This window comes from Dromiciops gliroides, chromosome 1, assembly GCF_019393635.1.
Source record: "Dromiciops gliroides isolate mDroGli1 chromosome 1, mDroGli1.pri, whole genome shotgun sequence".
Lineage (NCBI taxonomy): Eukaryota > Metazoa > Chordata > Mammalia > Microbiotheria > Microbiotheriidae > Dromiciops > Dromiciops gliroides.
In genome coordinates, this window is record NC_057861.1 from 755,381,621 (window position 1) to 755,407,572 (window position 25,952).

The following is a 25,952-nucleotide window of genomic DNA, read 5'->3' on the forward strand; positions in this document are numbered from 1 at the left end:
TAGGCTGGAGAAGAAAAGAATTATGGATCGCATGCTAGCTATCTTCAAGTATCTGAAGGGACTTCAAGGGGAAGAGGAATTAGCCTAGTTATGTTGGACCCCAGGGAGCAAATCTAAGAACAAGGTAAAAGGAGCTGTCCTCGCTAAGAGGTGCAGGACCCCTCTGGCCCCCACCCCTTATCTTGGAAAACTTCAGATGGAAATCAGACAACCATTTGTCAGATATTAGAATGAAAACTCCTTCTAAATCCAGATTCAGTCCCTTCCAGGCCAGAAATTTTGAGAATCTGATCAGAATTCTGTCCTTGGCTCTGTTCTGGTCCTCATTTATATCAATGATTTGGACAAATACATAAAGGGATATTTATCAAATTTGAAGATAACACAAAGATGGAAGGATAACTACTCTATTAGATGATAGAATAGGACTCCAAAAGGACTCATTGGACTAGAAAAATGATACATCTAACAAGATGAAATTTGATAGAAATAAACATAAAGTCCAGTTAAAAAATCAATTGCACAATTAAAGGATGGAGGGACATGGAACTATAAAATAGATCATCTGAAATTCCCTTTGGGGATTCCAATGGACTCCTCAATAGCACAGAATGAAGGCCAAAACAATGGATGAAATTTTAGGGTTCCTTGGCATAAGAGCCAGAACTGGAAAAATGGTACTTCCACTGTTCTTTGCCATGGCCAGACCACAACTAGAGTCCTATACTCAGTGCTGGGGACCAGATTTTAGGAAGAACATTGAAAAACTAGAGAAGGTTCAAACAAGGGCAACTGTGGTAGTGAAGAACTACAAAGTGCAGCCGAGAGAGAGTTCATTTATTAACTTGGAGTTATTTAGAAAGAAAGACAAGGTGAGGGGAGACACAATCACTGCCTGCAAGTATCTCATGTTGATCATGAGCAGAGGGAATAGCCTTGTCCTGTTTGGCTCCAGAGGGCCAAAGGGAGTTAAAGGGCGCCGTACTCATTCTCAATATAAGGAAGAAACACTTAGTGATCAGAGCTCTTCAAACACAGAATGGGCCCCCTTATGATGTGAGACACTCCTCATAACTGAACATCTTCTAGCAAAGCTTCTAAGACAAATTGTTGGGGGATGTTGAAGAAGGGAGACCTGCTCCTGATCTAGCTCGATTCCCTTCATTTCTGAAATTCTACGTTTATGATAAATGAAGCAGCTAATTCTTGGATCCAGTCATTCCAACTCCAAGTCTTGTGTTCTTTCCAGTGCACCTATTGCCTCTCACCATAGAGACCGAATTTCTTGTTGGGTGGCCAAAAATAAAACCTACAAAGAAGCTATTAACAACCCTAAGTATAACCAGGTTCACCACCAGGTATTGCCAGATATTATTCTGTAAGCTCTGAGTGACAAAATCAGTTTACCTTCTGAATAACGGGCAGCCACGTGCTCTTCTAGTGACCTCTTAGGGTCAAGAGACATTGCCCCTGAAAATGCTGTATTTCACATGGAATATAAGAAACTAATCCAGGAGAGGATGCATGGTATTGTAAGGGGCTAAAATTCTAGCTGGACTGTCTAAAATATCTAATGAGTGGTCGCCAATAAATTATAAGCTTTAGCAAGAGTTAGAGTTAGCATTTATTAAGGAGAATAAGAATTTGGTAAAGAGAAAGAGAAAGGTAAAAATCTAACTCTTTGTAAGAGACCCTTTCATCTGACCCCCCATCCGCTTCCTACTTCAAGTTGATTGGCTGGTAGCCTTGATAGACAGTACCCATGAGCAAACGTCACTTCCTGACACTAAGGACCTTGACCACATGGCTTGCCTTCAGAGGCCTTCTCCTCATGGCAGAGCTTTGCTACAGTAAGTCTCCAGCAGGTGGCGTCATTCCAATCGTTACAGTATCTCGGATCACCAGGGGGCCAACACTCAGAGTCAGAAAGACCTGGATATTCAAATTCTGCCTTAGATACTCACTTGCCGTGCATCCCCAGGGGCAGTTCAGTTAATCCCTCTGGGCCTGTTTTCACATCTATAAAATGAGGAAGTTGGACTAGAAGCTCCCTAAGATCCTTTCCAGTTCTGTACCTATGATCCCATGATCCTCTGAAGGATTGTGCTTACTGCCCTCCTGCACAAGAACAGCACAAGGAAACCCTAGAACATTAGAGCAAAGAGGAGCCTTCCAGTCCAGGCCCTTCATGTTAACCATGAGGAAGTAGCTATAATCATCTGTATTAAGTTTGTTCCCTAACCTAAGTCAGTTTGATGACACTATCCATAGTTTCTGAGACTTTTAAAGGTTTATGTAATAAGTGTTTTGTCTAAAGACTGAACAGAGTAGGAGAGAGTGTCTAGTAACTTTGTTTACTAAAGTCTGCAGTAGTTCTATTGTGAATAATAATGAATTAACTTAAGGAAAGACAGGTAGATTGATTACAGGCCCTGGAAGGTAACCATAATGACTGCTCTCTGACTAAAATGCTCAAATACACTTTGTGAAGATTCACAAACATTTCATGAGAGTGAAAACACACTCTGGGGAAATGGACACACATTTTCTTTTCGGAATAAATAATGACTGTGGTGTTGGGCAGAATGCTTAGTTAATACTCACCAACAAACGGCTAGAGTCGAGAACTTCAGCCCAAACAGGACCCTACTGAGAGGAAATAATGATTGTTCTTCCTTCTTATACAACTGTCTTTTTTACTGTAATTTAAACACTGTGTTTTGCCTAAATATAAACAAGTCCATCCTCCCTGTTTTTCATATGACCAAACATCAAAATCCTCCAAAGGTGAAAGGAGATAATCAGACTCTAAAGTCCAAGGTCTCTCACACCAGCACAGTCAGGGTCTCCTCTGACTTTATTCTGCCCAACACCCTCACTCATCGGCTCAAGATTCCTTCCCTGGACTCCATCCCATATCCACTCTTCATCCTCTACTCTTTGAATGTAGGAGTGGATGACTCAGTCACTGGTCAAGGGTGACTGGCTCAGTGCAGAATGGGGGCAGTCCTGTAATATTTTTCCCCTATTCAACCTCTATGTTCTGATGCACCCACTTTGCCTAATATGCCTGGTTGTTTTCTCTCTTAACTCAAATACATCCATTTGATCTGTGATCTCCTCAATGTAGACTTTCCTCTAAGTTGTAGATCACAGTTTCTCCATGCCTTCTCATCCTATGTGATGAGAGAGAGAGAGAGAGAGAGAGAGAGAGAAAAGCAAGAAACTGGGGCCCCTTCATTCACTTGTTATTCCCAAAGTGAATTGTTAGACTAAATTCTTATGAGTGATCCCTAGATCACTGCAATTTCATCAGTGGAGGCCATTTGAAGTGAAGGATTGCCTCTCCTAAAAGATACCATTTTCTCTGAAATGTATTATCTTAGTGAGCTACTTGATCCATTGAAAGATGAAGTGAGTTGTCTAGGGTAATACAGCTAATATTTGTTAGAAGTGGGACTTGGACTCGGGTCTTCTTGACTTCAAATCAGTTCTTTCTTGATCTAAGGCCAACTCTCTCCCCACTGTGTGATACTGCTGCTATAGAAATGATGATAAATCTCATTCTGGAGACTCTGAAATGTTCCAAGTCTTGATGGAATCACCACTAAGTCATGCACAAACAGGAGAATCTGAAGGACCCCACTCTCTTGAGGGAATTCATTTTTAACTTGAGTTCTGTTGGATCTCCTCTTTGACAATGCAAACGCTGCAAGCAAAACAAAATTATAACAAACTCCTTTTGCCCTAAGAGACAATGGATCTGCCATATTTGGATGTTATCATCACTGTCCCAAATGTTTTTATAGAGGAAGAGAAAATGGCGCTGAACAGAAGAAAGGTGATGAAAAGCAAATGAAATAGACCAAGCACATATAGAGGAAGAATATCCTGACAGCAAGCATTACAACTTAAAGGAGGAGAAGGTAACAAAGGCATAGAAAAAATCTGAGATCTTCTTACCCAAAAAAAGGCAACTAAGAAAATCTTGATAACTACCAATCATATGCCTACTTTCTCACCTATATAAAAGGTCTTATAAAAATCAACTACACATGTATTGAAAGCATCCTTAATGATTATATTAGGAGGGGAGAGGCATGCTTTTGAAAGGTGAGGTAGACTCATCTTTACCATCACAACAACTGACAGAAAGATGCAGAGAATGCCCAATCCCTCTACAATTGTTTTTTGCTGACTATAAAAAAATTATATTTGTTAGAGCAAAGTGCCACCAATAAAGTGTCACTCACGCATAGGTCAAAATTATTCAAGATTTCTTGAAAGATGAAGCAACAGAAACAACCTCGTTTGGAGACCCTCAGATCAGTAATATCAAGGGACACATCAAACAGGAAGATTGATGGAATGCCTGTCATGAAATGAAGAAAGTAAATATTCACACACTGAACTCCATAGTTTTTAGTTGTTAAGATGGCATTGTTCAGTGGTCAGAGAAGGTCAAATTCATGCAGGGAAGTGCCAGTCCCTAGTTATGCCAGTCCTGCGGGTTCCGTGACCATGCCCATGTGTGGCTGAGATGAATAAGGGAATAGGCTATGGGACTCATTGAGGCTGGGGGGAATAGTGAATTTGTGGAAGCATCTCTATGAATATGAAAGTATAATAGTAGGAGTTAGGGAGGAGAAGATGGTGAGACAGGTGCCAAACTCCTTGAGAAAAGAGGGAGGAAAAATCAGCGGTTGGTATACTTTTTGGTTCAGTTTTTCAATCATGTCTGACTCTTTGTGACTCCATTTGGAGTTTTCTAGGCAGAGATTCTGGAATGGTTTGCCATTCCCTTCCCCAGCTCATTTTACAGATGAGGAAACTGAGGCAAACAAAATGAAGTGACTTGCCCAGGATCACACAGCTAATAAGTGTCTGAGGCTGGATTTGAACTCATGATGAGTCTTTCTGAGGTCTGGTGTTCTATGCACTATGGTGCCACTTAGCTACCCAAGAAGCTATACTACAGCCTCCATAATTTAGGTTGTGTCATATATGTCTGGCAATTGGAGAATGGCTCAATAGAGTCTGCTTGATGCAACAGGGGCTGTGGCTATGTATCTAGCTGACCCTTTTCAGGGCTGAGAGCACAGATATTATGGTCCCACACTGACCCTATTCCTTATGCACTAAGTGCAACACTGGAGAGGATGCTGGGGAAATTCTGAGCTCCCTGTGGCTCTTAGAGAGTAGTGACTGTTCTCCTTCTAGCTCTACCCCTTGTCAATAAACATTCCATTGGGACTGTAAACTCCTAGGATTAGTATAGGGACTGCCTGTCTTTTACCTCTTTTTGTTTTGCTTTTTGGGGGAGGGCAGTGAGGGTAAGTGACTTGCCCAGGGTCACACAGCTAGTAAGTGTCAAGTGTCTAAGGCCAGATTTGAACTCAAGTCCTCCTAAATCCAGGGCCAGTGCTTTATTCACTGCACCACCTAGCTGCCCCCTTTTACCTCTTTTTGTATTCCCACCACTTAGCACAGTGCTTGGAACATAGTAGGCACTTAAAAATGTTTATTTATTGAGCAACTATTATATGCCTACTATGTGGATTACTTATTTCCTTGGTCTATATCTAAGTGTATTCATCCAATTAAACTTCACTCAGACCCTACCAACTATAAAATTCTGCCTATGTCCCTCATCTCAGTGGACATTAATCACATGAATGCAAGTGATCACACACACACAGGGTTTAACTATAAACATACTTTATAGGGCAGCTAGGTGTCACAGTAGATAGAGCACCAGCCCTGGATTCAGGAGGACCTGAGTTCAAATCTGGCCTCAGACATTTGACACTTACTAGCTGTGTGACCCTGCTCAAGTCACTTAACCCCAATTGCCTCACCAAAAATAAAAATAAACCACACCCTTTACTCATATTCATAGAAGCAAATGGAATAATAAAATCTGTTCAAAGATCTTTCATGTGAGCTGTGAATCTTTCACTTCTCCAAAGCCTAGATAGTCCATACACAGAGCCTGAACTCAGGAATCGTCAGGACACCAACCATATGCTTGGGCTTAAACCTCTCCATTAGCTCTCAGTGCTGGGAACTGACAAGCATCCCCTATCTGTTTTTCAACTCATGACCATCTAAAGTATCAGTGCCCAGTAAGTGAGTGAAACTCTGGACCTAGGACACTAATTCCCCCTCCATCCACCTTTCCTCACTCACCACACTGTTAACTGACTCATATCTCCAATCCTGGCTCCAGTTGTTTCAGCTAAGTGTCTAGTTTGGGTCCTTAGGACTCTGTACAATCCTCAGTTCTAAGGAATTGTGGATTGGTGGTGTGGAGTTAGAGGTAGACACAGGCACAAGGAGAGGTTCCTCCTGTTCTAGCCATCCTCTCTCCTTGAATCCCCACCACCATGCAGATGCATCAGTTCTTCCCTAACTTTTCATCATTTTTCAGTACCAGCTGAGTTAGCATTGTCACCTTCAGAAGCTTCATGGGAGAGGTGAAGCCAAGGCTTGGGCCTAAGGGCTCATCAGCAGAGACAGAGATATGATCTGTATTAATAGTACTCTTATTCATACACATGTTGCATGACCTCCTGTAGAATATGAACTCTTTAAAGGCAAGCAGCTTCCAGGACTTGGCACAGTAGATACTTAATATCTGTTCATTTGATTTGAGTTGAAGCTTGCTGCCACTAATAATCCCACAGTCTCCTAAAGTATTCAAAACAAGCTGTAGTTGACTCACCTTCATTCTTCGAGCACCTTGAGACATCCATACCATGTTTCCTCTCTCCTATGCCAAATGTTAGGAGCCTCTCTCGATCCAGTATTTTCTCTTTCTGAACCAAAATTCCTTCCTTCTTTCCCCACAAATTCTTAACATGAAAGACAAAGAGAGGAGCTTCAGGCACCATGGAAAGACTTGTGGCTTTCCAGGACCCATAAGGAAACTCTGAAGTTGCTATAGGCTTTGGGGTCAGCAATGGTGGAAAGAACACATCCCTGACTGGGATATCGTCAAATGAGGAATTCTGTCAGTTTGGGAAGATGAAAGGGTTAGAGACATGATGGTGACCCGGCTCCACGAATCCTCATTCCTTGATGGATTCCACATTTATCCTTATTGGTCTAAAATCACAGAATCTTTCACACATACCCAGGGTATTGCATGGCCAGACTGAAGCCAAAGAAAGTGTCAGATCTATCAGCAGCAGTAACAACAAACAGGCAAACCAGGATGAGAGATCAGCTCCAAATACAGTCAGCTCATGAAGCCCCCACCTTCTCAAAAGAAAGATAAAGAAAGAGAAGGGCTATGAGATCCTGAGCCAACCCCAGTGACTGAACACTGACCTTCATGGAGGCTTTGTCCTATGTGGGAAGCCTTAGGGTGAAGACTCATGGGAGTGACTGGGAGAAGGAACTGAGCTTTCTGTGAAAGGACTGGTGCCTTTGGGTACTGTGTCAGCCCCAGTCCTTGAGCGACCACCTAAATGTACAGAAATGAGTGGGCAATAGTGCTGAGAAATGTCTCCCAAAGAAGTCTCCAGACCCACTAAGTTGAAAGCAAAGGCTTTCGGAGAGCACGTCTTCCCTCCAGGACATCTGGAGATGCCCTGTGAAACCCTCCATCAGCCCAGTCTGCTGCTACTGACTTCTTTATACAAGGATCACGAGTTGAGAAGAAGCAGCTTCCTCACCAGTATTTGTGCTATCTCCCTCGAGAAAATTAAACTGTCCAAAGCTATCCAACACCAACCTCGACTTCTTGGGCAGGGGTCCTAGATCATGCGCCTTGTCAGGGGCCAAAGCAGCCTCTGGCAATAAGCCACTGTGGTGGAAAGGCGCAAATGGCTTCTTACAGCTTCATAAACATGAGCTTTCTAAGTAAGTCTCTACTGTGGAAATTAAAAACTAGAGAGCCTAATGAAATGACAGCCAAAAAATGAGAAATCCCAACTGCCTTGATGGGCTAAGTCAAGAAAAAACTGAAAGAATATTTTCTGTAAAGAAACTAGCCATTGAACACTAAAGAATCCAATTAAAGTATTTCAAATAGAATTCTATTTCTTTTTACATTTGAGCTAAACTTATGTGTTAAATTCCCTCACTCCTTCCACCCCCCAAAAAAAACCCCTGTTCTATGAGGAGAATATGCTGTGTGGCCATAGGCATGTTTCATAACCTCTCTGAGTATGTTTCTATATCTGCCAAAGTGAGACAAATAGCTTTTTCTCTGTTCCTCATGCATACCACCTCTTGTCTCCAATGGTCTGGCCATCTGTTATGCCAAGAATGCACTTCATCCTTCCCTCAACCTCAGAATTCCGCATTTCCTTCAAGATGTTATCCAAGCACCTCTTTCCCAATACATTTTTTCATCGTAAAAGTATTTTATTATTTTCTAGTTACATGTAGAGATAGTTCTCAACATTTGTTTTTATAAGATTTCTAGTTTCAAATTTTTCTCCCTCCTTGCCCTCCCTCCCCCCTCCCCAAGACAGCAAGCAATCTGATATAGGTTATATATGTATAATCACATTAAACATATTTCTGCATTAGTCATACTGTGAAGGAAAAATCAGAGCAAAAGGGAAAAGCCTCAAAAAAATAAAAACAAAAAAGTAGAAATGGTATGGTTCAGTCTGCATCTAGATTCCACGGTTCTTTTTTCTGGATTTGAAGAGCATTTTCTATCATGAGTCCTTTGGAACTATCTTGGACCATTGTATTGCTGAGAAGAGTCAAGTCTATCACAGTTGATCAGCTGTGTACAATGTTCTCCTGGTTCTGCTCATCTCATTCAGCATCAGTTCATGTAAGTCATTACAGGTTTCTCTGAAATCTGCCTGCTCATCGTTTCTTACAACACAATAGTATTCCATTACATTCACCCAATATATTTTTTGATCCCTTGACTACCAGAGCCCAATCCTCAACTGACATTGCATTAAAGTATATTTCATTTTTTGTCTTTGTATGTCCAGCCCTTAGCACAGCCTTTGGCACATAGGAGCCACTTAAATGCTTGTTAATTGACTGATTGAATGTTCTGAAAATCAAATGTTACAATGTATCAAATGTGGGGCGGCTAGGTGGCGCAGTGGATAAAGCACCGGCCCTGGATTCAGGAGTACCTGAGTTCAAATCCAGCCTCAGACACTTAACACTTACTAGCTGTGTGACCCTGGGCAAGTCACTAAACTCCCATTGCCCCGCCAAAAAAAAAAAAACCCACAAAAAAAACCAACATATCAAATGTACTTTGCAAACAAAATGTTTTTTGCAAAAAAAAATGTGCTTTTGAAAAAAAAAAATCTTACGCACATATTATCTATCATGGTAAGTAAGGATATAACTTTCATTGGGGAAGTATCCCAAAAGACTAATTCAGGACTTATAAAAAGCTCAGAATGAGGGGCAGAAGTGATGTAGTGAAATAGACCAAGAGGTAGGACTCCTGATGTTTGGTTTCTGTCCTAACCATCACCATGTGATTTTGTGAGTCACTTCATCTTTCTGGGCCTCAGTTTCCCCCTCATTCGTCCAGAATGTAGTCCAGAAGTATATTACTAAACAATCTCTCAGGTCCCTTCCTCAGAGCAAAACATAAGAGTGTTTCACTATATAAATTCTTCCAGCATAGCATACCAAAGAGAACCTTGGGAAACAGAAAGATCTGGATTCTAGTCCTGCCTTTCACCCATATTGTCTGTGGAGCCCCAGGAAAATCCCTTACTATCTTGCTACCCTGGGAGGGTGGAGCATGAATAAACTCTCTAAAATTATGTTTTAATAAGATGAAATGTAATAGGTACAGAATTCAAGCTTCATCCTTTGATGCAAAAAATCCATTTTATCAAATGGGAGAAGCATATCTAAATAGCAATTTAAAAAAAAAAAAAAGACCTTGAGGCTTTGGTAGCCTACAAGCTCGGTATAAGTAAGAGTGGGATGTGGCAGCCAAAATAGCTAATGTCAGATTGCAATGCACAAAGAGAGGCTTCTCTTCCAAGGAATAAGGCTGTAGAGTCCCTCTGCCTGCGCTCTGCCCAGATCACATTCCAACTGGAGGGTTGTGTTTAGTTCTGGACACCAGGGTGGATGAAGGACAATGGAACAGTAGAGAATGTCCAAGGGAAAGAGAGTGGATGGGGGCAGGGATTTGGGTATACGCCATATAAAGACAGGCTAAAGGAACTGGAGAAAAGCAGACTCCAAGGCACCACAATTGCTCTGTTCCAGGACCTGAAGGGCTGTCACCTAGAGGAGGCATCAGGCTTGTTCTTCAGGTCCCAGGAGGGGAACAGGGAATATTGGGTGGGGAAGTTTCAAAAGGGAAGTTTGAGGGGGCAGCTAGGTGGTGCAGTGGATAGAGCACCGGCCCTGGAATCAGGAGTACCTGAATTCAAATCTGGCCTCAGACACTTAACACTAGCTGTGTGACCCTGGGCAAGTCACTTAACCCCCATTGCCTGGCAAAAAATAAAAAATTAAATTAAATTAAAATAAAAAAGGGAAGTTTGAGGTTTGATGAAAAGGAAGCTCCCCTGCCCAGTAGAAGTGTCCGATTAGCTCATGCCCACACGTGCCGTGCTCTCTCTTGTCTCTGTGCTTTGGCACATTTCTGGGTCATTCTCCACATAGCCACTTCTTGCAACCAAAACTTCCTTTAAGTCTCAGTTCAAGGTCACTCTCCTCCCAAACTCAGCCTTTGTGACTGATTATCTCCAGTGTTAGAACTGGGGACCCTTTTGATTTGCAGAGATTTATCTTGTAGAGATCCTGTGTCTCTTCTCTGTGTACGTGTTGTTTTTGCCGATAGAACTTAAACTCCTAGAGGGCAAGAACTGTTGTGTTTTTGTCTTGATGCCTCTGATGCCTCATGGGATGCCTGGCACACATTACGCATTTAATCCCATTTTATTGAGTTGTGGTGAGCTGAAGAGAACTGAGATAAATTGGGGAATGGGAGGGTTTGGAAGGTCATGGGAAATCACAAATCTGGACCCCCCAGAAGAGAACCCACTACTGCCCTCCCATTGAGGAAGCTCCTTCACATAAGCCAATCCAAGCAGACACTGCCTCCATGTGCTTTGCCATATTGATGCCCTTTTAAAAACCATCTCCACAGATCCACAGACAGCAGCTGGTGAGGTGGACGGGGTGAATCTGGAAGAAATCCGAGAATTTGCCAAAGCTTTTAAAATCCGGCGCCTGTCTCTTGGTCTGACGCAGACCCAAGTTGGCCAGGCCTTAAGTGCCACAGAAGGCCCAGCCTACAGCCAGTCTGCCATCTGCAGGTAACCCCTCTGTCACCCAAGCTCAAACTTCCTTGCCTTTGGGCCTGGCTCTGGTCTTTGATTCCTTCCTATGCTGTGGCTCTTCCTCAGGCATGGGGGGTAGGAGGGGGAAGGTGGGCGGTGGAGAAGGAGGGAGGCAGGGGATAAGACAAAGCATGGGAGCTGTGGGAGCTGGATGGTCCTCATTGGAAGGAGGTGAAATTGATCGTGTGTGCTGTAAATTGAGGGTCAGAAACTTTGGGGGAGCAAGGAAGGGAGGGGGACATGATAAAGGAATCTGTATCTGGGATGTGTGTGTGTGTGTGTGTGTGTGTGTGTGTGTGTGTGTGTGTGTGTGTTCCTCCCAGGGAGCTCAAGTCTTTGCTCTGAGTAACAAGGGAAAATACCAGACAGTGGGCCTGGATTCCCTCCCTGCTGATGCTGCATATGTACTTGAGAGGCCTCTTCTCCCTAGGCCATTTTCTATAGTTAGTCTTATTGAGCAAATGTTTTGAGGCTGCCTGTCCCTGTTTGTGTCAGAGCTTCCAACATTTCTTCTAAGAAATGACAATGGGGACTCCCCAAGGAAAAAGAAGAGAAAATTAACCATTACTATGCAGGGGTGTTTGAGATTTCCTTTTCTTAAAGTTTGAAACTACAGGAAGGGAAGGGAAGGGGTAAAAGTTGAAGAAGAAAGGGAGAAAGGAGGAGGAAGAGAAGGAAGGAAGGAGGGAAGGATGGAAGGAAGGAAGGAAGGAAGGAAGGAAGGAAGGAAGGAAGGAAGGAAGGAAGGAAGGAAGGAAGGAAGAAAAAGAAAAGAAAGGAGTTCTTTAAAAAGAAGAAGAAGAAGAAGAAGAAGAAGAAGAAGAAGAAGAAGAAGAAGAAGAAAGGAGTTCTTAAATAGCAGGAAGAAAATGTTTGAGTATATCTGACCTCCCCTTAGTGAAAACAGAGCTCAGTTATTGTGGAGTTAGAGTTGATCCCAGTTAAGTAGTCAGGAGCAAAGCCCATCCCTGCATGTATGTGTTCCTCTAATCCTATGTTTATGCATGAGGTAACAAAGGCACTTAGGTAAGAGCTGTTTCCTCTTGGGCAATGCCTTATAGTCCTCTTCCATCAGGGAAAGCCAAGAAACCAACTCTAAACTCATTTAAGTGGGTTTTGTTCTTGGTGATCCATGAAATGCTCTGTCTTTTTATCTGCTCTTTATACTTTTAATGTATTCCCCAAAGAACGGAAGTGTACTTTCCTGCAGTTTAAGACTAAGGTTATAAATAACATCAGTATGGGGTAGTGAGCTTGCGGCTCACATTTTGCTCAATGATTTTCCATAAAACCCATTGATTGTCGTTAAATACAAAAAGCTCCATAGGATCCTCTCACTCCTATGGCCTCCCCTACTGTTTTTTCTTATAAGATACCTCCCTGTAGAAAATAACCTTTATTCAGTCTATACAAGGATGCTGCTGCTGAGAAATTTGTTTCCAGACTTGTATATCGTTATACCAAGCAACATGGCCTGAGACATCCTCCCTTCCAACAAGGAGGACCAAGGGTAGGAAATGGGCCATCTACCTGTGGCCAGACATTATTTGTATTTTATTGGAATGCTCTAATGATAATAGGAGCCACAAGTTGTTGTTGTTGTTTAAGTTATGACCCATTTGTGGTGGCTGCTGAATTAGTCTCTGGCCTATTTATCTGAGATACGATTTCCTCACTGTCTTCTGCGCTTCCATATTTAATGGAGCCAGTCGGTTGCTTAGACCTCGCACATCATGTAGGCTGATTCCTAGAATCTTCCCCTAAGGGCCTAAATGGAGGCTGAAGAACAGAGCAAAGTCTAGAAATGAAAATAAAGCCTGCTGATTCTCTTACAAATAAAATTGGCTATTGGTGATAGTTTCCCTTTTGTGGGACCTTTACATCTCCAGGAATTTTGGTCCCTTCTACCCTGACAAGGTAGAGAAAGCAGCTGTTTACTATTATTAAAATGTAAATCCTTCCAGAGGGCTCAATCCTATTGGGGGAAAATTGCTAACTCCAGTTAATTTCAGAGACAGAAAGAAATCTCCATGTAAACCCATGCTCCACAGTTCTCCAGATTTTCCACACTGGCTATTTTGCCCCTAGATGCTGGATGGCAGGAGACCACTTTGAAGGGGGGCTACAGTGGCTCTGAATTACAGGGAATCACAGCTGCCTCTTCCCTCCTAGGAGCTGGGGTTTTGTCTGAACCTCTTTGGATACAAATGCACTATTAAGTAGGATCAGCCTCTCCAACACATGGGTATAGCTCAAGTACTAAGATCTGCTTTGCCCCAACTGAGTACAGAATAGTCAAATCTATTGTTGTAACAACAAGAGATGAAATGGGCCTCAACACTGGACTTCTGTGTCATAAAAGATGGCCAAGTGCTTAAATAACACAGCTTTTATATCAGTGGAGAACTGAGGATGGGAAGCAAACTTAATAGGGATAATTTTCACCCAATGTCATTCAAGAGTTATCATTACCCTTTGCAGTGTTCATTCTTATTTGTCCCACCCTTTCCCCTTACTTCCAAACGGTCCTGAAGTTTAGGATTTTTTTTTTTTGGTAAGGCAATTGGGGTTAAGTGACTTGCCCAGGGTCACACAGCTAGTAAGTGTTAAGTTTCTGAGGCCGGATTTGAACTCAGGTACTCCTGACTCCAGGGCCGGTGCTCTATCCACTGTGCCACCTAGCTGCCCCAGTTTAGGATTTTTTTAATGGGAAAAATGCACCTGGAGAAACATCTAACGATGTGACCATTTGGCACCTCTGTAGAATTTGTTTTACTTTCCTATCACAGCCACAAAAGATTGTCTAAACACAGAAGTCCCTGAACATCAGGTGGATATGAAGGAACTCACTCATTCTGTATCCTTTGATGTTATTTTTTTAAAGGCATATTATAATTCCCCAAGCAAGCATAGCTCAGCACCTTGAACTATGGACAGCGCAGCAGAATAATCCCACCACGGAAGGCCAACGCTTTTCAGCAGCCATCCCTATTTATATTATTACATGCATACACACATACATATATATACACATATACATCATGTATGTATACATATAATATGTGTATGTCTATATGGAGAGAAAGTGGGGGGACAACCTGAATGGCTAGAGTTGCCATGTAGAACTGAGAAACCCCAAAATACAATTAATCATAGCTGAGTTGCTGTTTTATTGAGCATGAATATGAATTTACTAAGATAACTCCTTAAACATTTACTTGTATATGTTTCTGTAGTCCAGATGTTTCCTATTGTTTGTTTGATGTAATATAACAACAAAAAAGACTTCTGATTGCAAAATTATATCTACATAAGATAGAAACCTCATTTACAGGAAATGATATTATTCCAATACACATGGCTACTATTCCACAATAAACCCAGCTTGAGGCCTCCACAATATTAGTGTACTGTAATGTGTCACTTCATCTGAAAGGCATGAGTTTATCTTAGCAAATCCAGGTGTGGGGTATTCAAAATAATTATAGTACATTGAGCTATTTGAGCTGAATACCACAGTAGTAATGGAATAGGTTTTACCCAGAAAAAAGCACTCAAAGCATGTGGTGAAAAACAAAATTTTAAGATAAAGAGAGAAGCAAGTGGGAGAAAGGGGGAAGGGAGAAACAGTAAGGGGAAGGGCAGGGAGAGAGAAAGAGAGAATAACACTAGCATGGACTATTATAAAATTCTAACTTTTAACTAATATTGACAAATTGGGAAATCATTATAGGATTTTTAAGGATAAATGCAACTGAAGAAGGATGAAAATTGGTGCCTTTGATGTCATTTCCTGCCATTAAAGTTTTGCCTTAAGATGGTTAAAAGATTTCTTGACTAAATCCAAAGCTTAGATTTTATAGTGTAATGAAAAAACGTTAGGATTTCCACAAATTATGGTGTCTATCTTGATCCTATTTGTCTCTTTCTGTCTCTGTAGCTATATGTTCCCAACCCCCCATCCCTGTATTCTGTCACCTGTGTATTGGTGTGTGAGAGTGTGCTTGCGTGTGCATGTTGGGGCAATAAGTTGTCAAGACTCCGCCGGTGGTTTTCCTAACCCATTGTCAATTCCCTCTGCCAGTCCATCAGGCAGGCAGGCAGGCAAGCCCACCCTGGCAGAGTGCCCAGTGTAAGACTCTTCTTTCTCAATTCTCCCCCCAGACACACCATCCTGAGAAGCCACTTTTTCCTACCACAGGAAGCCCAAGAGAACACTCTAGCTAGCAGTCTGACAGCCAAACTGAACCCTGGCCTTTTGTATCCTGCCAGGTTTGAAAAGCTGGACATCACCCCTAAAAGTGCCCAGAAGATCAAGCCGGTGCTTGAACGGTGGATGGCTGAGGCTGAGGCCCGCCATCGGGCAGGTATGCAGAACCTGACCGAGTTTATCGGGAGCGAGCCCTCCAAAAAGCGCAAGAGGCGCACCTCCTTCACGCCCCAAGCCCTGGAGATCTTGAATGCTCACTTTGAGAAGAACACACACCCTTCAGGGCAAGAAATGACAGAAATTGCAGAGAAGCTGAATTATGACCGAGAAGTAGTTAGAGTTTGGTTCTGCAATAAGAGACAGGCCCTGAAGAACACAATTAAACGTTTAAAACAGCATGAGCCGGCCACAGCCATCCCGATGGAGCCTTTAACAGACTCTCTGGAAGAAAATTCCTAAAGGGAGAGAAAAAGAGACACACACACACACACACACATACACATAGACACACACACATACCCCAACCAAAAATAAACGTAAGAAAAGGAAAGCCTGCCGCTGGGACTTGGCAATTGTAGCTCCACTTGTCCCCTTGTAAGAAAAAGACTGAGGAAACAACAAAGTGGACAGAACACTTTCCAAATGTCCATTTGATTTTCCCAAACAATTAAACGTTCATGAAGAACGTACCACACTTACTCTGTGTGGCAGCATTTGCCCCCTACTCTCCCCTTCCCCAAAAAAGCCAGTTTTTTAATGGACTGAAAGTAAACCAAATAACTGAATATGTTTTTCTGTATATTATGAAAATGTGGACACATTTTAAGGGGAAAAAAAGCAAAAAACAAAAAAAACAAAAAACTTTTATCTGTTCAAAGAGAATACAAGCCTGCCACCTGGAGGGGAAAACGTAACCCTCCAGGTACCAAGTGCTGATTCACTCTGGAACCTATTAACCAAAGTCAGAAACACGTCATTGCCAACTCGGGTGATTGTTAGTCTACACTTTTATGAGTGTAAAGTTGTGTTATGAATTTTTACATTTGTACTTTCCAGAAATAATAGAAAGTCTGTTTTTTCCCATCTTTCCTGCCTGTTATTCTCACCAATAGGGTGGGACCACTTCTTGAAGCCATCCTGTGACGCTCACAATGATCTGTCACCTGGGGCTGAGTGGTCTCCCGAGTGGCCATATGCCAAATTGGTGGTGCTTTCCGCTCATGATGACTTGTGGGTTTCAAAGAAGAAAAGGGATCAAGTGACATTTGTTCCTTCTCTTTTATGGATTTCTGTGCCTCTCCCCACACCTGCATCCCCAAAATTCTGCCCTAAAGGTCCTAAGAGGGGGGAGTAAAAGCATCTTTTGACTCTGACGGAATGGAATTGGGAAACTTTGAGCTAATTAGGAATATTCCCAATGGACTGTCAACATTAACCCATGCTGTAATTGTGCTCATTGATGTCCATGGCTCCTGATTTTTTTCTGTCTGTTGACATGGAACATGGAGAGCTCACCAAAATTCATTTTGTAAGAGAAATAAAGTTGCACATTTGGTTCAATACTTCCATACAACATGATGCAGCCAACACTTACTTATATTCCTGTGTTGGGGCCCTGTGCAAAATGATTTCTCTCCAAAGTCTTCTAGCCAAAGAAATTTATTGAAATGCCAGTAAAAAATATATACATTCATACATAGGCACCCCCATCTCCAAAGAAACAGGTCAAGAAATAAATGATGCTGTTAGGGTCATTCCAGCCTATCACATCATGTCATGCTGTTAGCCTCATGCTTTCTGCCATATCTTTTTTCATTCCAATATGGATTGTCGGGGGAGTTACATTGGATTGTCACTCTAGGACTACATATAATATTGGTGCAGTGAGTTACAGTGGGTGTGGATGGTGAGTCACAGAAGTATTCAACAATCAAAATTCAAGAATGAGTTCTAGAGACAAGAGAAGCTCTATGAGGGTGGAGAACAGCCCACATAGGAGATTATAAGTTGAAAGAAAGAGACAGACAGACAGATAGAGATAGAGAGGGATGGAGAGAGAAATAGAAAGGAAAACAGAAATGCAAAAGAGAGGAGGAAGAGAAGAGAGAGATGGAGAAGAAAGGAGAGAGAAATGGAGAGAGAGAAGAGACAAGAGAAGGGAGAGAAGAGAGAGGTGGAGAAGAGAAAGGAGAGAGAGAAGCAGAGAGGAAAACAGAAAAGCAAGAGAGGAGGGAGGGAAGAGAGAGATGGAGACAGAGGTTGTTCAGTTTTTCAGAAGGTCCTTCAGTATTGGGGCAAATAAATTTATTTCATTTTATAAAAATCACCATCTTTTCCTTCCATTTGATGAGTAGACAGTAACAAAATTGTGAAACTGAGAGAAGGTAGAAGCAATGACTAAAAGGTTGAGCCTTTTAGCTCTCTGGTCTTTTTCAACGGACAGAAATGGAAGGGGTTTGTTTAAATGGGCATGTAGGAAGGATTCACATAAGTTTCCCTGTTGTTGAAATGTAAATATATGTTTCTAATAAACAAATAATAACGTTACATATAATAGCTTCAGGCAAATTTTCAAAGCAAAAACCACTACCCCAACGTCAAGGTGTCCAAACATTCAGACTACCCAGAGTAGCATCCACCCCTAATTTTCTCATGGCTTGGTTTGTTTTTCTCTATTGGTTAGTCTGCTAGTAATGTCCATATTGCAGGAGACTCATTGGGTCTGTTGAATTCATGCAGTGTCTGGGAGACCACATCAAAACCAGCAGGGAAACTAAAAAAGGCAGATACTCCCAAGGTTCCCATCTTTCTAGCACACTGGCAACTGGACTGAGGCTTCTTTTGACATCAATGCCACTTGACCCATTTCACCACTTACCCACTCCACCCCGCACTGGCACCCACCACCACCATCACCACCAAAACTGCATAAATGCTTATAGGCTGGGAGTCAAATGGGCAACACTTCCTGAAAAACTCAATGTGTAATCTCCTAGGAACTGCTCCAATTTCAACAAAGAAAAACTCCCCATGAAGAAAAGTTCACAAGACCCTGAATGATGGATGCTAAATGTTTAATCATATGCCAGGAGCAGTTACATAAGGTCTACTCAGTTCTGAGATCTATATTGGGAGAGAACAACCAGGATGGTGAAATGTAGAATACATATAATCTTCCAGAGTAGCGCAAAAAGGAATCTATTCATCCCACAGTCGTGAAATCATTTATGTGCAGTGATTTTTTTTACAGTTTTCTAATTTTGTATTATGTTTTGTAAGTTATTTATAAGGTGTTGTAATGCTTCTTATATTAATTTTTTACAAACAGATTTTTGCTATGAGGCATAAAGAGGTGCCTGAACAGGTTCTTGGGGATATAAATGACGTATGTGTGGGTAACTCACTTGTGGGTCTTGTGGACCACACCTATGCTTTGACTCCATTGTTGACTCCATTGGGAAAGGACAGTGCATTTTCATGTTTCCATACCCCTGAAAGTTAATATCGCCACCAATGATTCACAACAGAAAGCAGTTTCCAGCTCATGGGATTGTCTTTTGAGCATTGCCCCTCGTTTCCAGTCGGTTTCAAGCTCTCTTCATTATTTCTACCTGACATGCAGACCAACGGTGACATGTCCTTTCACCATATGTTCCTGTGATTGGTTTATGGTTTTCTCCTCTATGGATTTTGGGAGGTTTCTTCTGACCAAAAGCTGTTTTGGATAGTTACAATTATAAATAACATTCAATGGTTTCAATTTATTTATGTTATACCAACCCACATCTCCTCCCCCACCAAACATCTACACACACACACACACACACACACACACACACACACACACACAAAGAGAACAAGGAGGCAAAAGGAGCTAGGAAAGAACAAGTAGAGGCGTACAAAAAACTCAAGCTATAACCAAAAAGTCATTATGAATTGCCTTTGCTCGTCTTCTCAATGCTGGACCAAAGCTCAATGTATGTAGGTATATGCACATTGTATAGATATGGCTAAATGTTGCTGACAATCTTGCAATACTAAACTGTTACTATTTAAGAAAAAAGATAAACTGTTCATCAGTGTTTACCTCAGCACTCTACTTGTACCCCATCAATGACCAACACAAAAATGAGAGACAGAGATGGAGAAAACGGAATTGAATTTCCCTGTCAATGTTTGACTATAAAATCTTGTTGGGATAACATTTTGTAATGAGCTTTTTGTCATGTGGTTTGCTTGTCTCTGATTTGATATTCTGTGAGGCACACTTGTTAGTTTCTTGTCGAGGAAGTGAGTTTCTGGTTATTATTTTTATGTCCTCTGTGCTATAATCTACAGAATGGTCACCAGGGTCACTAATGAAGCCCTGCCAAGAGATCTGATTTGCCATGCATGCAGCATGCTGCAGGAAGGGGGCAGTACAAAGAGGGACTCTATTGTTTTCCAATAATAATAATAAGGATACTGGTATTAGAGGAGTTGCCATGATGGACTTGTGACCAAGAAGCCAAACTGGATATTCAAAAGCTCCTAACTTTCTCTGACATTGAAACCAAAGCTGATTTACCTGCACAGGTTGCTTAATGTTAAAAAAAAAAAAACACTGACAAACTGTACTTTATCTAGAGCAATATCTGTATGGTCAGTAAAGCTGCACTTTGTGTATTTCTTAAACAGCTTCAGATCTGTCACTTTTAATTTGTATCATAAAAAATAAAGAATTGTTTGACATGAGTTTGTAGTTGGCATCTGTCTTCAACTCAGGTGTACTATTGACATGATCAGTGTTCGTGTGATGTCACCGCCAAAAGTGTTGAGTTCATATTGCTATTAAATCACATTTTAAATGGAATGTTTGTGTCTTCCACTAATGTCCTCTCCCAATACCATATTGGTGGAGGTGAGCCTGCATTCTAACCCAAGGGAGCATAAGCTCCAGAAGATCCCATTGGGCCAGTAAGCCTTCAGGTACAAGTTTAATGATCAATTCTGTCATCCAAGAACTAACTTTATTTTATTCTGGAGGCTTCTCTCAAGTTTGGCCTCAGGGTGAGCAATGGCAGACCCCACAACTCTCAAAGACTAAGGAGCAGGGGGGCAGCTAGGTGGCACAGTGGATAAAGCACCGGCTCTGGATTCAGGAGGACCTGAGTTCAAATCCGGTCTCATACACTTGACACTTACTAGCTATGTGACCCTGGGCAAGTCACTTAACCCTCATTGCCCTGCCCCCCAAAAAAAAAAATTACTAAGGAGCAGAGGGGTTGTAATATGCATTGATGAAGAGGATCTCTACATCAACAAGCTGAAGGATCATTGCCATATGGAAGGAAGGCAGGCAAGCAGGAAAGGAGGGAGGGAGAGAGGGAGGGAAGGAAAGCCTATTTATTCCATGTTTGTGTCAAGCACTGTGCTAAGTGTTTGGAATACAAACAAAAAGAAAACCAGTCCCTTCCCTCAAGGAGTTTACACTCTAGTAATGGAACACAGACTATATAGGGGAGTAGGGTGGGAGGGGGAGGAAGAAGGACAGTTTGGGTTTGGTAAGTCATAGGGATGGTGAGTGAAGCCATAGGGAAATTGATTGACATACCCTTTCCATTAGAGATGGAAGTATTGATTTGATTACAGTTCTAGACCAATAATGTGGTGGCAGCAGCATGGATGGCAAGAAGATGGCCATGGCAGAATGTGAAGCATGACTAAGGCTGGCTAGATATAGCCACATGATGTACTACCAATCAGAACAGTGTAGGCCCAGGTTAATGGGGAAGACAAGGATGATAAATTATATTGTATGGTTCACATATTCAAACAAGATGCTCAGAATATCTTGAGACATAGACTAGTAAACAGGCTATATCTGCAAGTACAATACCAATATTTTAATGACTTATATGTACTTTTGTACCACATTGTAACCTATATCTGAATATAATGGAACACTGATTAATAAGGTGAGGCACAGTAACAGCCAAATCTGAACACCCATGAATTATCCACATGGAAAGAAAATAACCAAGCTATTGATTAATTACATGGGATGCATATTTCCTGAAAGATGCAAGTCTGCTTTTCACGAAGGAAGAAAAAACTAGAGCTCAGAGCAATGGTTGGATATTTCAGAGAAATAGCCTTAGTCTCAATGTAAGCAATATATTCCTGACAATAAGAGCTTGCCCAATGGGTCGGGTCAGGAAGTAGTGAGTTCCCCCTCATGGAATACCTTCAAGAAAAGTTTGGATGGCCATTTGTCAGGACTATTATAGAGAAATATATGTTTCTAGAAAGGGCAAGTTCCTGAGGTCCCTGTATGCAAAAGGTCTCTACATGGAAAGGGAGCATGCTGAAGTGTGTGAGTGACCAAGAATGCTGGTTTCTCACACATGCAGATGGTGGCACTGAGAGGAAAAGGTGCAGAGAGCTTTAAGAATCCCACAATTCCTAGACCAGATACAAAAAAAGACTGAATTGGGGTGAAGGTAGTAATGGGTGATGATAAATGCAAGTAAAAATTTTATAAATACAAAAAAATAGGCTTAGCTGTTAGAACTTTGAAAATGTCCTCACTATCCGATGCATTCATTGGTTAATGCGCTACTACAGTAATTGAACCATGTCTATATTGACATTTTTGCTATTAATGATACTGGAAGACATTTTTTTTAAGTTTCAGTTAAATGGAAGGAAGCCTTACAGGTTTTCATTGTAGAGAAAAATAAAGAAGTCGATTTCTTTGTACACCTACAGATAACAAATAACACTTTATGAGAACCTTGGTTATCTTGCTTTCAAGAATCAAAGTTCCAAATAGACAGACAGAAAAAAGATAACTGTATCAATGTGTCACAGAATGTGAAGAAAGAGTAAAAGTCCATGGAGAACTTGACCAGACCTTCCAAACCAAGATTCAACTATACTTTGATGACTTCATTGTAAATGTGGTTATAAGAGAAGACGGCAAAATCTATTTTGGAAAATATGTTGAGTCATTAGATATGTGACATGGGTGTGTCAGTTTCTTCTTCACCTAAAATGGGAGTAATTATACATATATACCTACCTCACAGGTCCTTGTGAAGAAAGTATTTCCTAAACCTAAAGGCACTATAGAAATGTGAGCTTTTCTATTTCTTCCCTCATCTAATAAAAACCAGAGAGCATCATTCAAAGCAAAATGTTGGAAAATTACCAAAATCATAAAGTAATAGCAAGAAGGAGTCTCAGAGGTCAACTAGACTAACCTCACTATTTTACAGATGACAAAACAGAGACCAGCATATAGACGCAGACCTGGACGCTGTTTACTATTTCACAAGAAGAAAGACAAGAAGATTGAGATTTGCGTAAATCAAAAGGACTGAGCTGTATCAGAATACAAACATGCTAAAATTGTTTGCATATGTTTACAACCATAGTCACTGTGAGCTGCTTTCAATTAATTGCTTTTTTTGTTGAAGGGGAGGCTTCTGAGGACAAGTTTTAATGTAAAATGACTGTGATCTCCAAAAAAAAAAACCCACAAAGTATATCAATAACATTTTTTAAAAGAATGCGGTCAGAAGGTACTCAGTCATGAACACTGAAGATCAAAAAAACCTCAGATTTGCTATATCTTAAAAGATATAAAACCACTATTCACATGAAAATCATCTCAGAATAAATTATCTCAGGGCAGCTAGGTGGTGCAGTGGATAAAGCACTGGCCCTGGATTCAGGAGGACCTGAGTCCAAATCTGGCCTCAGACACTTGACACTTACTAGCTATGTGACCCTGGGCAAGTCACTTAAGACCCATTGCCCTTCCAAAAAAAAAAAAAAGAAGAATAAATGATATCTACAAAAGCAGATCACTGTCTATTATTAACTAATTAGATGTCCAAATAAGTTAAAAAGTAGACAAAATGATAAGAAATAAGAAGACACCATATGTGATTATCACATCTCCAATTGGATTGATTTAACCAAAGTATCCATTCTGAAAAATGAGAAATAGACAAAAGTAAAGACATTGACTCAGTCACCATTACTCAAACAAATTTAATTGAAACAAAAGTCACTAGAACAAAGAAGGAAAAGGAGCTCAGAAAATATGTTAGAAAATGCTTGATTGGGGCGGCTAGGTGGCGCAGTGGATAAAGCACCAGCCCTGGATTCAGGAGTACCTGAGTTCAAATCCGGCCTCAGACACTTGACACTTACTAGCTGTGTGACCCTGAGCAAGTCACTTAACCCCCATTGCCCTGCAAAAAAAAAAAAAAAAAGGAGTATAGAAAATGCTTGATCTCCTGAGCAGAAGACTTGATATGAGAGTAAGAACAGCAGCAGTTTAAAGTAAAATCTCATTTGTAAAATATTATGTGGAAGTCAACCGAGCAGAACCACCTCACAAAATGGCAAAGGACAGATGAGGAAGAAGTACTTACATGAACAGCTTAGTATGCTCAGCCAGATCATCCTGAGAAATTCCTAGATGAACCTGAAAGAGGACACCAAACTTATGTAAAACGGAAAGTATATGCTAGTGTTCCCCACATTTGGTGTCTCTAATTCAGTAGCAATGTGCTATGCAACAAAATGGCAATGATATTTAAGATGGACTTGAAAAGAAATGTTGAACCTCCATGCCAAAAAAAAAAAAACCCACTTTGCTTAAGGCAACATAATTTCACATCTCTCTGGCAGAAATTGTTGAGATATCAGAAGGGAACCAAAAAAAATCTAAAAGAATGGGGGAAAAAATCTTACATAATGCTTTTCCCTTGCCTCCAAAAAGAAAAAAAAAAGGAGGGAGACCTCAAAGACACCACCAATCATTGACCTGTCTTATCTCTATAAAATCTTTTTCAGAATGGTCTATATATGCATTGAGAACTGTCAGTCTTTTGTTGATGGTTTTGTACAGCTACCCAAAAAGAAGTTACCAGATGTGAGAATCTATTCTTTCTTTTTTTCTTTTGTAAATTTTCTTTTTTTATAGTGAACTTAACAATCACCAATAAATGAGACATTTCAATATGAAAAAAAACAAGAAGAGAATAAGAAACTCCTTCAAGATTTGTATTAGATGGGGGCAGCTAGGTGGTACAGTGGATAAAGCACCGGCCCTGGATTCAGGAAGACCTGAACTCAAATCTGGCCTCAGATACTTGACATTTACTAGCTGTGTGACCCTGGGCAAGTCACTTAACCCTCACTGCCCCCCCCCAAAAAATAAAAGATTTGTACTAGATCAATTTATCATCCCAAATAGAGCCCAGTAACAATTATCAACACCCCTCTCCAGGACTTTTCCCTTCCTCCTTCAATGAGTTCAGTATCTGGCTTACAGGCTCTCTCTTCACCCCAACCCCAGCCCTCATAACAAAGGCAATATACAGATTTAATACTCTAAGTTCTCAGTTCTCCAGTCTATTTAATTCCCAAGACTTCAGCTGATTCCATTGCAGAAATGGTCATACCCTTGATCTTCCCATCATCTTGCAATTATAATTCCATGTTCATTTCCATTACCTAGTCATAGTCTTTTTTCATTCCATCTTTCCCTAAACCTAGTCATCCCTTTACTCTATTTTTCATCCTCACAGTAACCTCTATTCCCTCCACCCCTCTGGTCTTTTCCAGGATTTCATGGCTTCCCTCTCTTCCCTTCTTAGCAAACACGTTCAACTCTACACTTTTCTCTTTTATAATTCTTTGTCTTATTGCCGATATTTTAACAAACCCCAACCCTGTAGTATTCCCATCTGCCTCTTTCACTCCTATCCATGTGCTACTGAATGGAACTGAAGAAAATCCTCAAAATATGTTTATTATGGAGAGCAGCTAGGTGGCACAGTGGATAAAGCATCAGCCCTGGATTCAGGAGAACCTGAGTTCAAATCTGACCTCAGACACTTGACACTCACTAGTTGTGTGACCCTAGGCAAGTCACTTAACCCTCATTGCCCCACAAAACAAAAACAAAACAAACAAACAAAAATGTTGATTGTGCCCATGACAAATTTACGTTACATAATTTCAACTGGGCTCTCAATGCAACAAGGAAACCCTCTTCCATATCCCTAAATGATTTGTTATCCTCAATCCCTGAAGTGACTATTCTGAACTTTTTTGTCTCATCTCAGGCCTCTGAACCTACCTCCTCACCCACCATGTTAGTTAAGGACCCCAGCTCCCATGTCACTGGAAACAAAGGTACCTTTTCACCCCTTATCCTCATCCCACATCACTCAAACATTCCCCCCAATCCTTCTCCTTATTAAAATAAATTTCTTTAACATGCACTCTTGATCCCCTAATCAATCCCCTCCCTCCCTTCACCCCACCAGTTTCAATCTCTCTCTAATAGTGTCTTCCTTGCTGCCTACAAACATCTATGTCTCCCTCATCCTTAAAAAAAACCTCTCAATCTGATGAGCCTCCCTAGCAATTAT

At 41.2% G+C, this 25,952-nt stretch overlaps 1 protein-coding gene across 2 annotated transcripts in view; it reads left to right on the forward strand.

Moving 5' to 3' along the window:
• The window catches only part of POU6F2 (POU class 6 homeobox 2), a 494,621-nt gene extending 476,972 nt beyond the window's left edge, over positions 1 to 17,649 (forward strand). For both annotated transcript variants that reach the window (XM_043978842.1, XM_043978849.1), the window contains 2 exons: positions 11,114 to 11,282; positions 15,471 to 17,649. In XM_043978842.1, coding sequence (XP_043834777.1) covers positions 11,114 to 11,282; positions 15,471 to 15,975 — 674 coding nt within the window. In that variant the 3' untranslated portion in view covers positions 15,976 to 17,649. The remainder of the gene's footprint in view (positions 1 to 11,113; positions 11,283 to 15,470) is intronic.
• Positions 17,650 to 25,952: the final 8,303 nt, after the last annotated feature.